Genomic DNA, 15540 nt, shown 5'->3' on the forward strand with positions numbered 1-15540 from the left:
TGCGTGATGTCGAGCATGCGTCGGTCGATGCAAGTGGAAGCATCGGTCGATGCAAGCGAACCTTGTGTCGACCGATGCATACCATGTGTCGATCGATGTTGTCCCCTGTTGGTGTTGGTCGATGCAAGCTTTGTGTCGGTCCATGCAAAGCCTGGTTTGTTTATTGATTGTTGATTGATGGTTAGAGTATCTCTATTGTGTGTGTGTATAGCCCAGTAGATGGGAGGATCACCTTACTGAGTGTTTATAAAATACTCATGCATTGCAATTTGTGTTTGTGATGCAGGTAAAGGCAAAGTGTGATCGTGGAATCAAGGCAACGAAGAGGAGAATGTTCTAGGGACTCGATTGGATGTTGTCTGATTATGTTAGGTTGCTAGAGTTGGGTCTGTAGAACATCGCTAGGTTGTTGGTTCTATGCATTTTGTTATCTGTTTATGGATTATTGGAATATCTAGGATAATAGTTGTTGGATATTTATTGATATTGTTATTTCCACTATTGATTATGTTTGTGGTTAGGTGGCTAGTGTGTATTTCAATTATTATTATTATTATTATATTTATTATTTATTATTAAAAAAAACTGGTCAGGATTTCAGGATGTTTCAGTTTTCCTTTTAATCTTATACTGCCACTAGAATCCTAGATAAGACTCACTATAACCAAATTTGCATTGTTATGACAACATCTTGTGCCGCTTTTCAAATTTTTTCTTTGACTATGTTATAATATTTTAGCTAGCTAGGAACATATATACTTTGACGACCTGAAAAATAAAGATTGCTTATCTGGAATAACGCACTTACGCACATTTAATTTTCGTTTTCTAGAAGTTGAGTCTCTCGCCCTATTTCTTTTTGGAAATTTCCAAGCAAAGTAATTTTCATACTAAAAAATATTAGTCGTATGGAAGATGCGAACTCCCTTACCCGAGTTTAACCCTATATATATATATCATCTTACACTTCAGAGTTTTTTCATCATTCAATATGCTAAAACACCAAAATATATACTACCCATAGGTCATAATATAAATTATTTCTAATAGTTTAAATGTTCCTTTTCATAATATTAATTGTCTCTAATAGTTTAAATGTTCCTTTTTATCATAGTAAAATGTTTCATTGAGGTTTAGAATTTACTGGTTAGCTTTGCGGTTAGAATAATTTTTATTTTGTTTTGTTAATAAATAGAATCATAAATTATCTAGTGGGTTCTTTGATTAGACAACAATGTTTCTATGCTTGAATGGTTATATAGTTTTTGTATTCGCATTGAATTTCACAATCATAGTTTTACGGAGATAATGGTATTGTATATAACAATTATCAAATATTTTATATTATCGATGATTTTGCAGAGTTGCAGTAGTCCAATAATTATGGAGTTCTACATATATTTTTTTTGTGCCAACCATAATTTTACGGAGATAATGATATCTATATGCATGTGAATGCGCTGTGTTTAAAAACTTAAGTTGTACAATATACTAAAAGAGTAAAAGACTAGTGGTGTTGTCATTTATGGAGTTTCAAATTTATTTACTGTGAATCCAACAACCAACCATAAGGGGCCATAGATAATAGACGAGTACACAAGACTTTGATACTTATCTCCTTACTACTTTGTATTTAATTATTGGACTACTAGACATTAGTTTATTTGACTCTTTCTTGAATTCTCTTCTTCCTCGTCTTCTATAAATAGAGCGCATAGTGAATAACATTTTATCCATCACTTCATTCACTTGGGCTTTGCATCATAAATAAAAAGAGTGTTATAAAGAGTTAAAGAAGATGGTTTCCAAGGCTTTAGTTATGTTGGGTCTATTTGCAGTTCTTCTCGTTGTCTCAGAAGTTGCCGCTGCCTCCGGTACGTAGAGATGATGTTGAATCCTTATTACATGTATCAAACTATTTTTATGTTTCACATAGAACGTATTTTTACGCTATAAATATTTTTTTTAAAGCGCGAGATCCGAATTTACATACATATATTTTAAAAAGAGAGCATAGTTTTGACATTAGAGAGTAATATCTTTGAAATAATGTAATGTTTTGGAAAGGTACAGTGAAGTCAGAGAGTGAGGAAACCGTGCAGCCTGATCAATATCATGGTGGAGGAGGTTACAATGGAGGAGGGCACAACGGAGGTGGATACAATGGAGGAGGGCACAACGGAGGAGGATACAATGGAGGAGGTCGAGGAGGTGGTTACTGCCGTCACGGCTGCTGCTACAGAAATTACCGTGGATGTGTAAGGTGTTGCTCGTATGCTGGAGAAGCTGTTCAGACTCAGCCTGGTCACTAAATCAATATAATAAGTTGACCACCATGCGTTGCATTCTAGATATATATACACTTATGTGTGTATGACTATAGGTAAACCATGGTGCGTTTGTAATGAAAAGTGCCTTAAAGGATACTAATGGGAATAAAGTTTCATATTGTAATGACTTGGAGTTTGAGTTGTAATTTGCGATTTTTGCATAATAAAATATCGTCTCTATTTTCTATTATTATCTTTCGGTTTTGTGTAAATTCATACTCTTAAGGTCGAAGAATAAACAAAGAGATGAGACTATATTGCACGCATTAGAGTTTCCAAAGTTAACTTAACATACAAAATTTAAGTACCATACATACTATCTTATAGTTTCTATATTGAATCAAATTATAGGTTAGTTCATGTAATTATAAACATGTTTCAAAATCATGGTGTATAAATACGTTAAAGCAACTTAGTTTATTGCAGAATTAATGGTCCGTTTTCCCGCATATTAAAGATCATATAGAGAAATATTTTGTAGAGGATGTGTTTGACAGCTACCATCGGAAATTCATCGTATGATTCTGAAAATTTCTGCAAAACAAAATTCAAAATCTAAAAATTAAAAAATTTCTAATAATTATTTACTTAGATATATTAGTATATGTACTTTATTTTGTTAATGATAAAATACATGAGCATTAAGTTTTTTGTAACAATATTTCAAAAAAAAAAAAAAAATGGTATGAAATATGATGAGATTTCAAATTACTTTCACTCACGTCATTGTACAAAACTGCACGGTAACGTGATATTGATCTTTAAATTCATTGAAACTGTCAAGTACTAGTACATGGCTACATGCCATGCACTTGTAAATATCATATTATGATCCAATAGATATTTGAATTTATTTCACGACAGATCCATACCAAAATCTTTTGTCGACAGATCTTTCTGCTCCTTGTCGTTTCGCCCATTGTATAATTGGAATAGCCCATAACTATTGCCTATTGGTAGCTCAGACAATTTTTTCCAAACATTTAATGCACATGAAAAATATAAAAACAAAGACCATAGTTTCATTGGGAAGTTTACTCAAACAACACATATATTCTAAAAATTATTAAAATAACGATTTTTTTTTTTTTTAAATTATTGCTATGAAAACCCTTTGTTACATTTGTTAGGAAAAAAATATTTACGAAACTGCCATTAAAAAAGAGCTGCCACGTCAGCAAATGTTGAGCAGTGGCTTAATATTTTGGAGGGAAAATTTCCTGCCTTGTAATAAATCGGTCGACATCTTAACGACAGACTTATCTTAGGTGATAGACTTGTGTAATAGAGTTACGAGCCTGATAGATTTTGTTGACAGACTTAATTTTAGTGATGACAGAGAAAATTTTGTTGGTAGATTTAAATACAGTGGCAGATTTTTATAGTTGATTTTCATCCAATGATGATAGATTTATTCTGAGAGGATAGAGATATTAGACAGATTTATTGGAGTGGTGGCAGTGTTTTGTTTTTCTTGGAGACTTATGGGGAAAATAGACAAAAATGACAGATTTATTTTACATGATAGCATACATATATATTAATGACAGATAAATATGGCAGAATTATTTTTTAGTGATGGTAGATCTTCGAATGCCAATAGATTTATAGGATGTCGACAGATTTAATCGTCATTGTAATGGTAGATTTATGTCTTACTGTAATAGCAAAAGATTAGTAGAGTTATCAAAGTCGTTATGATAGACTTATCGAACTTTGGCAGATTTTTACTATTGTTGTATTAGGTCAGCGGAGTACACTACAATTGGAAAAGTCAAATTTGCCCTTAAGAAAAACTTGACTCGAGTTGGAAATTTGTGAGGCTTATTCCCGTCAAACTAGTGGGATTCAAATCTCGAGTAAGGTTTATCTAAACATATCACATTGTCAAGAATCCATAGAAACTAGCGGATCCTTAACCGAAATTAAACTCGAGAAATAATGGATATTGCTTTTGGACAAGTAACTGCAATTTTCAACATGAATATGTGCGAAGTATGAATCCATAAATAGTGTCTGCTTAAACGATTTGTGAGGAAATTTTCCGATGATTACGATCAAGGAGTCTATATAATGTTCTCGTTGCAAGGAATCCAATTAGTGGAGAGCTTCATGATTTTGAGAATTAATGGTGGGAAGGAAAATTCAATGGTTTATTCATGTGTTTCCCATTGCACATTTGTACAAGTCAATTGTGACATGTAAAAAGATTAGACTTGAATACAAAGCCTGGTGTATGTTCTTTTCTGAATAGAAGTTAATCTTTATCACGACGAATCCACATATTAGAAGATTTTACAATTTACTAAAACCGGTTCAAAACTAAACAAATCAACACATTCCAACTGTATAGTACATGAACAACCATATAGTGTCTGCTTAAACAATTTGCAACTGTGTTGGAACTAATTGTAGTCGTTGAACAATGATTCCAACCATGTGAGGGAACACTTCTCCTCGAGCTAATTTTTAAGACAATCTAGGAACTAAGAATCGATGTGATCACTTTCTCATCTTCTTTTCCCCTAAGACACAACACAAACTCTAAGTCATCCAAACAAGATTGAGTACAGACTAAGAGCTCCACTAAAAGCATCGTATATTGCCATACACATCAAAGCATATTATGAGACATAAACGTCAATTACCTTCCATGGATACATAAAAGCCAAACATGCTCGCCACTTATGTTCGATTCAGAACTCTTCATTAATTTCCATGCCCATCACTATCACAAATATGAATGTGTTATGCTTGCTCTGTATATTAAAAGAAATCATGGGATCCTATATAACTTCATTCTACATCCTATATAACGTGAGAAGTGACGTTACTTTCCTGCATTTTTATACTGATTTTGGTGGCTTCGTCAAAACCACAATGTTCACAGAACAGTCATAATACTTTTGTTTCATAAGTCATAATCATCTAAAAATTCAACAAATTCATAAGACTCATGAAAATGATAATCTGGTGGTGAGAAATAAAAACCATGGTGCTTTTTTTGATCAGATTCTAAATTAATGATAATCTGGATCCAAAGTTCAAACAAAATACTAGATCTTTAGAATCAACAATCTTGTTTTGAATCAAATCATTTATTTCCTACATGTTAGCTATCATTAACACTAAGGAACCAAAAATTAAAAAAAAACATTCTTACCAACGAATTGGACAGTGGCATGGCCTGGATGTGGAACAAGATACGAAGACGAGAGACTCCATTGACAACCCACACCTCGGCGGCTCCACAAACCAAGAGACAAAGACGATAGGCTTTATTGAATCAATACAATATAAAACTAGAAGGGAAAAGAAACTCACTATGGCGGCAGCAATGACGACGAGGGCTTGTAAATCTCCAAAATAAATCGGAAACCCTAAATCACGATTTGGGAGTAGAGAGAAAAGTGAAAAGGATGAACTTAGGTTTTTTTTTTTGGTGTTTTTCTTATATAATTTCAATTATTTCCTGTGTTTTTAATTTTAAATGGCATGAATTATAAATACAGAAAAATAATAAGGTTTTAAAGTCATTTTTCAACTTTTATGTGTTATTTGAGTAAAAGTTTGGTCAGATGTGCTATTAAAGTAAACCATCAACTTATATGTGTTGTTTGAGTAATTTTCTCTAATTTCATTTCCCTACATGAAAAATAAAGTCAATATCCTACTGACTACTGAGTCACAGAGACTATTGTAGCGGAGAATTACATATGTGAATTACTCTATTACTTAGGACTGTAAATCTTTTGTTGTAGTAGAGAATTACATATGCGAATTTTAACATAAAAGTAGGAATGGCTATATTGAAAAAAGTTGTAAAACTGTCACCTATCTATAAAAACCAGAAAATAAGTATTTATATAATTCATTTAGATCTAGCTAAACTATAATATTGACCATCTCCTCGTCGTGCATGCTCATCTACTTTCTTCTGGTTGATCATCAGTCACTCTAATCAAGGAAGCACCATGTAACGAAAATGTGTTCGTTAACTTGGTTTAATTATTTCTAAAATAACTACAAATTTTTGGGGGAAAAGCATCAAACTTTCTTCCTAGATATTTCTGATATAATAAAACTTTCTTCCTAGGTACATTCTTGTTTGAATACTATTCATTGCCTATCATCTAATATTTGAGAATATGATATTTGTTTGTATACATTTTGGTTACTTTCTGCATTGCCGTAATANTTTTTTTTTTTTTTTTTTTTTTGACAAAATTCTTGTACCAGGTGTAGTTTTACGTCCACATGCATGGACCAAGGTCAGCGTCTCATGCCACCTTCACATTCCAGTGTCCACATGCACAACTCTTAATTAACGAACATCACGAAATACATATGTCAACACGAACGCATGCAAATGGAAAGTACCTAGTTTAAATGTTAGTATCGTATTTTGCCATATAATAATGTAATGATGATCAAAGGTAGTCCCGCAAAACCTTGGTACGTGGCGACTCTGAATCCTACGTGTTCTCTCCAGACGCTTAAACGAAGCTTGCAGATATATTTCCAGCTGCCAACTAAGATGTTTTCGGTCATCATCTGCCCTCAAGATCCTTTACCGCTTAAGTTTTATTTAATACATAGAATTCCTTAATTGCTTGCTCCTTCAGTGTAAGGTACAACTATATATAACAAAAAAAAGCAGGTGTATAGGTCGTCAATTAATTTTGCATGTTGCAAAGACAGTAAAGATGAATTCGCGAGCGCTGGTAGTGTGGTTTCTTTTGTTGACGGCTGTTTTTGCGGTTACGGTGGTTGCTTCCATCGATGAAAAAAAACAAGGTTAGAGTCATAACCCTTAATTTTTTCTTGCGTTTCCTCTATTGTATGCTTAACGGGGTTTTTATAAATATTATAAAGCTGGTGAAAACCAAGTGGAGAACTCAAAGTCGCCATGCAAGTACGGGAATTGTGAACTGGTTGAAGAGATTCCTTTCGTAGAAGCAGGTGAGGTCCTTGGTGGAGAAGAAGAAGCATCCAAATATAGCCAAGGAGGTAGAGGTGGCCAAGGCGGTGGAAGTGGCCATGGAGGGTATAAAGGTGGTGGTGGTGGACAAGGAGGACAAGTAGGGGGTGGCGGTGGCCAAGGAGGACAAAAGGGCGGTGGCCAAGGAGGACAGAAGGGCGGAGGTGGTCAAGGAGGCGGTGGGCAAGGAGGACAGAAGGGCGGCGGCGGGCAAGGAGGACAGAAGGGCGGCGGCGGGCAAGGAGGGCACAAAGGTGGTGGTGGAGGTGGCGGCGGCCAAGGAGGGCACAAAGGTGGTGGTGGAGGTGGTGGCCAAGGAGGGCACAAAGGTGGTGGTGGAGGTGGTGGACAAGGAGGACAAAAAGGAGGTGGTGGTGGACAAGGAGGCAGTGGGGGTGGCCAAGGAGGACACAAAGGTGGTGGAGGCGGTAGCGGACGAGGAGGAAGTGGTGGCGGTAGCGGCCGTGGAGGAGGTGGGGGGATGTAAGGTATCTCTAGCAAGTTTCTATTTTTAATGCCAAGTGTGTGTACGTATACAGAAGTACAATAAAGTTATATGTAATCGAATGAATCACACCACTTCGCCGAATGTTTATAGGCTTCGGTGTTATAAGAGTTCTATGTTTATTATACTTGGCAAGGCTCTGAATATGATTTTAAGAAAAAGAATACAACAAGAGAATAAGCAAAAGCATGAACAATGCCAAGGACTTTTAATTAATTGAAGAAAACTCAAAGGAAGCTAACTGTTCCAAAGATACGTTAAGCTGAACTCAGGAAAACAGATTGGAGCAACGAGTTAGGAATTAGATATTCCAGAGAAGCTTTTCGGCAGTAAAGTTTATCGGCTTCAAAGGTTGACTAAAAACTTTTGAACTTGAAGATCTCATAGTCACGACGACTGGCTACATAAGGTTGCCAATTTCCAACCAATTTTCGTAATAGATTGGTCCATGTTCATGGTAAATTACTCAAGTGCTCATCTCATTTGGATGATTTTTTTTTTTGAAGTATAATTCATCCAAAACTGGGAAAGGAACTGGTGCATCTTCATTAGAATTTTATATTTAAAGTTGACTAAAAAAGTTCTATATTATTATAGTCATTCCAAAAATCTTTATTTAGATCAATAATTAGTGGATTTTTTTCCAACTTAAAATGATGTATGTTAATTAATAATTAGAAAGTATAGAATAACGTTATGTAATGAATTTTAAATTATTTTGATTCAGCGTGAAACAAATTTTCTTTTGTAATTACAGATGACATTTTATTTTATGTTTGAATATATATACATATTATGGAATATAACAACGAAAAATACGACTGTTTATGATTTTTCAGAAAATTATTTGTATATAGATTTTTTTTTTTTTGTCAAACATTTTTATATAGATTATACAAATGTTTTGTATTATTGAAATTAATAAGATGTAAAGCGAAGAGGAACGCCATTCATGGTATCTAAGTTAGATACTCTTTTCTAAAAGAATATTAAAAAATATATAAAAAAAGTAAAAAAGAGAACAGATTCAGGTTCTCGTTTAAGAGATTGTTTGTCACACCCATTTACTGGTTCAATTATTATAAATAAATAATATATAATTATCATATTATTTATTTTTTATATTTTTAAAAAAATCTCTAAGACTATTTCCAATATATTTCTTATTTTTACCTCTAAAATAGAGGAACTCTATAATACATGTGATATTTACTTTAATTATTCCTCTATTTTTTAAATATTCTAAAACAAAAATCTTTTTTATTTTTATTTTAGTATTAATATTTTTTGCTTATAAAAGTTGCAAACTAACTCATTTATTTTTAAATTGTAGTAGTAAAATTCAAAATTAATCCATTTACTTAAAGAATCATTATATATATAAAAGTTTACAACTATAATAATAACTATCAAAACTATTTATTTTAGTATATTATTAACTATCAAAACTATTTATTTTATTGATTTTTTATCATAATAAAATTAAAAGTGAAAGGACTAGTTTTTAATTAGAAAATTTTGATTTTATTATACAGGTGTGACAACTCGTCCCGCGGACCCCACTAGCCCACCGCTAATCGCCCAAATGGACCCCAAGCTGGCCCTGCAGGGCATCGATCCTAACCCATCACTGTGGATATCCCAATCTACCAGTAGGTTATTGGTGTGCTAGGCGTTCCTCGAACCCTGGTCCCACCCTTTAACAACTTTCCTACAGTCAATTGGTGGCAACTTGTCCTGTAGGAAGGTTGTTAAAGGGTGAGGATCAGGGTTAGAGGAACGCCTGGCGCACTAATAACCTACTTGTGGATTACTTGTGGATTGAGATATCTACAGTGATGGGTTAGGATCAATGCCCTGTAAGGCCAGCTTGGGGTCCGTTTGGATGGCTAGCGTTGGGCTAGTGGGGTACGCGGGAAGGGTTGTCACATAAAAATTGATTTTTATTGTAACAACCCGTCCCGTGGATCCCAAAATNCCACAAAGGCCACACAAAGGCTAAACAGCCCGCCACAAAGGCCACACAAGCCCCTCCAAGGCTCTCTGCCGCTAAAAATGGACANTCACGCTCCAGGCGTTATTTGCTCTCGACTTTTGGACTTTCCTTTTCTCCTAGGCCTAAACCTTGACTTTTTATTGACTCTTCATCAGACCTAAGTCTACATGCCATAATGTTGGCTCCTCATCAGGCCTAAACCCGCATGTCGTAATGTATAAGGAGAAATCCAATATTCGTCTCTCGGGTTGTCGNCAAAACACTGCCTTGCGGAAATTTTGTACCCCAAACACCACCTCATCTTCTTACTGAGTCGCACAACCAACCACCCCAAACGACGNCCACACTCCCAAGCCACAAAGTCTTAGAATATGGCGGTACTAGGAGAACCGAAGTCCCCCAAAAGTCGCGAGCAAACAATTCTGAACACGTCTGAGTCCTAAACCTATCCAGGTTTCCTTCCCGTGGCTCGCGTAAGACAACACAATGTCCTACCAACCACATATCCCCTCACTGGAATACCTCATGACCACACAAGGATCATCTCACTGCCCCACGGGCCGCCACGAAGGCTAAACAAATGTCCTAAACAGGACCGCCACAAAGACCAAACAAATTCCCTAAACAGGACCGCCACCAAGGCCAAACAAATGTCATGAACAGGACCGCCACGAAGGCCAAAAAAATATCCTAAACAGGACCGCCACAAAGGCAAACAAATTCCTAAACATGACCGCCACCAAAGCCAAACAAATGTCCTAAACAGGACCGCCACCAAGGCCACTCATCCCAAAGGACCGTCACGAAGACCATATGTCCCGAAGGACCGCATAAACAGGCACTCTGGCTAAACAGCCCGCCACGAAGACCAAACAATTGGCTAAACAGCCCGCCACAAAGGCCACACATTTGGCTTAACAGCCCGCCACGAAGGCCACACAATGGCTAAACAGCCCGCCACAAAGGCCACACAAAGGCTAAACAGCCCGCCACAAAGGCCACACAAAGGCTAAACAGCCCGCCACAAAGGCCACACAAGCCCCTCCAAGGCTCTCTGCCGCTAAAAATGGACAAATTCTAACTCACATAAAACCTTCCATTTTTAGACTTTCCACTTCCGGAACTTCCTATTTATAGAAACTTCTAATTCAGGAAACTTTCCTCCAAAACACTGCCTTGCGGAAATTTTGTACCCCAAACACCACCTCATCTTCTTACTGAGTCGCACAACCAACCACCCCAAACGACGAAGTAAACAAGAGAGATGGGCTGAAATACTCCATTCCCGCTCCAGCCACGGACTACGACTAGGACCAGGCTAGACAAGTTCAAGTCGCGACCTGCTTCTCGAACTACTTCTTGAACCTTGCCTTCATCCTCGCCTCTAGCTCCCAAGTCTGCTCCTCAACACCATCACAGTCCCACAGGACAATCATCAAAGGAATCTTTTTCTTCCGAAGTTCCTTGATANCATGACCACACAAGGATCATCTCACTGCCCCACGGGCCGCCACGAAGGCTAAACAAATGTCCTAAACAGGACCGCCACAAAGACCAAACAAATTCCCTAAACAGGACCGCCACCAAGGCCAAACAAATGTCATGAACAGGACCGCCACGAAGGCCAAAAAAATATCCTAAACAGGACCGCCACAAAGGCAAACAAATTCCTAAACATGACCGCCACCAAAGCCAAACAAATGTCCTAAACAGGACCGCCACCAAGGCCACTCATCCCAAAGGACCGTCACGAAGACCATATGTCCCGAAGGACCGCATAAACAGGCACTCTGGCTAAACAGCCCGCCACGAAGACCAAACAATTGGCTAAACAGCCCGCCACAAAGGCCACACATTTGGCTTAACAGCCCGCCACGAAGGCCACACAATGGCTAAACAGCCCGCCACAAAGGCCACACAAAGGCTAAACAGCCCGCCACAAAGGCCACACAAAGGCTAAACAGCCCGCCACAAAGGCCACACAAGCCCCTCCAAGGCTCTCTGCCGCTAAAAATGGACAAATTCTAACTCACATAAAACCTTCCATTTTTAGACTTTCCACTTCCGGAACTTCCTATTTATAGAAACTTCTAATTCAGGAAACTTTCCTCCAAAACACTGCCTTGCGGAAATTTTGTACCCCAAACACCACCTCATCTTCTTACTGAGTCGCACAACCAACCACCCCAAACGACGAAGTAAACAAGAGAGATGGGCTGAAATACTCCATTCCCGCTCCAGCCACGGACTACGACTAGGACCAGGCTAGACAAGTTCAAGTCGCGACCTGCTTCTCGAACTACTTCTTGAACCTTGCCTTCATCCTCGCCTCTAGCTCCCAAGTCTGCTCCTCAACACCATCACAGTCCCACAGGACAATCATCAAAGGAATCTTTTTCTTCCGAAGTTCCTTGATACTCCTCTCGAGAACCCTCACTGGTCTCGCCTCCAAAGTCATGTTGGGCTGAAGATCCTCAGTTATATTAGCCAACAACTGGTCATCCTCACGGAGACACTTCTGCAACATAGACACATGGAAAACCTTATGAAATGCACGCATAACCTCAGGTAACTCCAGCCTATATGCCACTAGTCCAACTCACTCAATCACTCTGAACGGACCCATATACCTCGGACTCAGTTTAGTTNGTCCTAAACAGGACCGCCACCAAGGCCACTCATCCCAAAGGACCGTCACGAAGACCATATGTCCCGAAGGACCGCATAAACAGGCACTCTGGCTAAACAGCCCGCCACGAAGACCAAACAATTGGCTAAACAGCCCGCCACAAAGGCCACACATTTGGCTTAACAGCCCGCCACGAAGGCCACACAATGGCTAAACAGCCCGCCACAAAGGCCACACAAAGGCTAAACAGCCCGCCACAAAGGCCACACAAAGGCTAAACAGCCCGCCACAAAGGCCACACAAGCCCCTCCAAGGCTCTCTGCCGCTAAAAATGGACAAATTCTAACTCACATAAAACCTTCCATTTTTAGACTTTCCACTTCCGGAACTTCCTATTTATAGAAACTTCTAATTCAGGAAACTTTCCTCCAAAACACTGCCTTGCGGAAATTTTGTACCCCAAACACCACCTCATCTTCTTACTGAGTCGCACAACCAACCACCCCAAACGACGAAGTAAACAAGAGAGATGGGCTGAAATACTCCATTCCCGCTCCAGCCACGGACTACGACTAGGACCAGGCTAGACAAGTTCAAGTCGCGACCTGCTTCTCGAACTACTTCTTGAACCTTGCCTTCATCCTCGCCTCTAGCTCCCAAGTCTGCTCCTCAACACCATCACAGTCCCACAGGACAATCATCAAAGGAATCTTTTTCTTCCGAAGTTCCTTGATACTCCTCTCGAGAACCCTCACTGGTCTCGCCTCCAAAGTCATGTTGGGCTGAAGATCCTCAGTTATATTAGCCAACAACTGGTCATCCTCACGGAGACACTTCTGCAACATAGACACATGGAAAACCTTATGAAATGCACGCATAACCTCAGGTAACTCCAGCCTATATGCCACTAGTCCAACTCACTCAATCACTCTGAACGGACCCATATACCTCGGACTCAGTTTAGTTTCAGACAATGACCTGTTCGGACCCCGCAACATGGCCATCTTGAGGTACACTCTATCTCCAACATGAAACTCAAGATCTCTCCTCCTCCTATCGGTATAACTCCTCTGTCGATCCTGAGTTTCCTTCAAGTTCAGCTTGAGAACCCGAATCTTCTCTGAGGTCTCCTGAACAAAATCTGCCCCGTACACGTTCCTCTCCCCCACCTGAGTCCAGCAGAACGGTGTACGACATGGCCTCCCATACAAAGCCTTATAAGGAGTCATCCCAATACTCGCCTAGTAGCTGTTGTTATAAGGAAACTCTACCAAGCTCAAGTGATCTGCCCAAAGGCCACCCCAATCCAACACACACATCCTCAGAAAATCCACCAACGTCTGGATTGTACTCTCTGACTGTCCATCTGTCTGGGATGATAAGTTGTACTCATATGCACCTTAGTGTCCATCTCTGCCTGAAATGCCCTCTAGAACACCGAAGTGAACTTGGAATCCCTATCAGACACAATACTCGCTGGCACCCATGCAACTTGACTATCTCCTTCACATACTTCTTAGCCAAAACCGTTGCTCCATCAGTCTTCTTAATGGCCAGAAAATATGCCGACTTAGTCAACCGGTCCACAATGACCCAAACAGCATCAAACGTTCTGGACACTAGCAAACCAACCACGAAGTCCATAGTAATCATATCTCACTTTCACTCTGGAATGGGAAGACTCTTCAGCAAACCACCTGGTACCTGATGCTCAGCCTTCACTAGCTGACACACATCGCACTTCGCAACCCAACTTGCCACATCCTTCTTCAACCCGACCCAGTGATAGTACCTCTTGAGGTCACGGTACATCTTAGTCGCTCGTGGATGAATAGAGAACATGCACGCATGAGCCTCTCTCAGGATTTCCTGCCATAACTCCTCATCCTTAGACACACAAATCCGCCCATGCACTAGAATAGTACCATTGGCCGAAATATGATACTCGGAATCAACGTCCTTTGAGGCATTCACCAGCCCCAAATCCTTCTCCTGAGCTAACCGCACTCTGTTCAGCAGATCTGCCCTATCAGCTGCAATCAAACCCAATGGCTCCTGAGAACACGCACACAACTGCCGCGAAGCATAGGCAATCACCCTCCCATGCTGCATCAACACACAACCCAAACCAACTTTGGATGCATCTGTATACACCACATAGGGTTCCCCCTGCTCAGGCAAAGCCAACACCAGAGCAGTAGTCAACATATCCTTCAGGCTTGCAAAGCCCTCCTCGCACTCCTGTGACCAAACAAAAGGAACATCCTTCCCTGTCAACTTAGTCATAAGTCATGCTCTGCTGGCAAACCCCTGCATAAACCTCCTGTAGTAAACTACCAACCCAAGGAAACTTCTGATCTTTGTGGTATTCTGCGGTCTAGGCCAATCCCTGATAGCATGGATCTTCTTCGGATCTACAGAAACCCCATCTGCAAACACAATGTGACCAAGAAAACCCATCTCACGCTGCCAGAATCTACACTTGCTCAACTTAGCACACAACTTATGCTCACACAGCTTCTCCAGAACTGCTCTCAAATGCACCGCATGCTCTTCAGGACTCTTAGAATAGACCAGGATGTCGACGATGAAAATGATGACAGACACGTCCAAAAACTCCTGAAACACGCTGTTCATCAATCTCATAAACGCTGCTGGCGCGTTAATCAACCCAAATGGCATCACCACAAACTCATAATGAACATACCTCGTCCTGAAAGCAGTTTTCCTCACATCTGCCTCATTTATCGAGATCTGATGATAACTCGACGCCAGATCTATCTTGGAGAACCAAGTAGCACCTCTTAACTGATCCAACAACTCATCGATCCCCGAAAGAGGGTACTTGTTCTTCACAGTGACCCGGTTGAGACCTCTGTAATCAATACACAAGTGGAAACTCCCATCCTTCTTCTTAACGAATAACACCGGCGCTCCCCATGGTGATACACTAGGACGGATGAATCCCTTGCTCAACAAATCCTCAAGCTGCTTCTTTAGCTCTGCCATCTCTGCTGGAGCCATCCTGTAAAGAGCCTTGGATAACGGTGTCGTCCCTGGTTCCAGTTCAATCGTAAAAGGATTAGACCGAGAAGTTGG

At 39.5% G+C, this 15540-nt stretch overlaps 2 protein-coding genes across 3 annotated transcripts; both read left to right on the forward strand.

The window, feature by feature from the left end:
- On the forward strand, positions 1669-2523 carry LOC104699003 (glycine-rich protein 3 short isoform-like). Of its 2 annotated transcripts, none has more exons than XM_010414370.2 (2): positions 1669-1874; positions 2068-2523. In XM_010414370.2, exons 1-2 carry the CDS (start codon positions 1799-1801, stop codon positions 2310-2312), a joined length of 321 nt encoding a protein of 106 aa, XP_010412672.1. In that variant the 5' UTR covers positions 1669-1798; the 3' UTR covers positions 2313-2523. The 2 variants fall into 2 exon arrangements, with proteins under 2 accessions (XP_010412672.1, XP_010412677.1); XM_010414375.2 differs by having other exon boundaries at positions 1670-1874; positions 2074-2523.
- LOC104699019 (ctenidin-1) lies at positions 6877-7943 on the forward strand. Its single transcript, XM_010414382.2, has 2 exons — positions 6877-7127; positions 7206-7943. The coding sequence occupies exons 1-2, from the start codon at positions 7037-7039 to the stop codon at positions 7796-7798; spliced, it is 684 nt and encodes a 227-aa protein (XP_010412684.1). The 5' UTR covers positions 6877-7036; the 3' UTR covers positions 7799-7943.

The sequence above is a fragment of the Camelina sativa genome, chromosome 1, assembly GCF_000633955.1.
Source record: "Camelina sativa cultivar DH55 chromosome 1, Cs, whole genome shotgun sequence".
Lineage (NCBI taxonomy): Eukaryota > Viridiplantae > Streptophyta > Magnoliopsida > Brassicales > Brassicaceae > Camelina > Camelina sativa.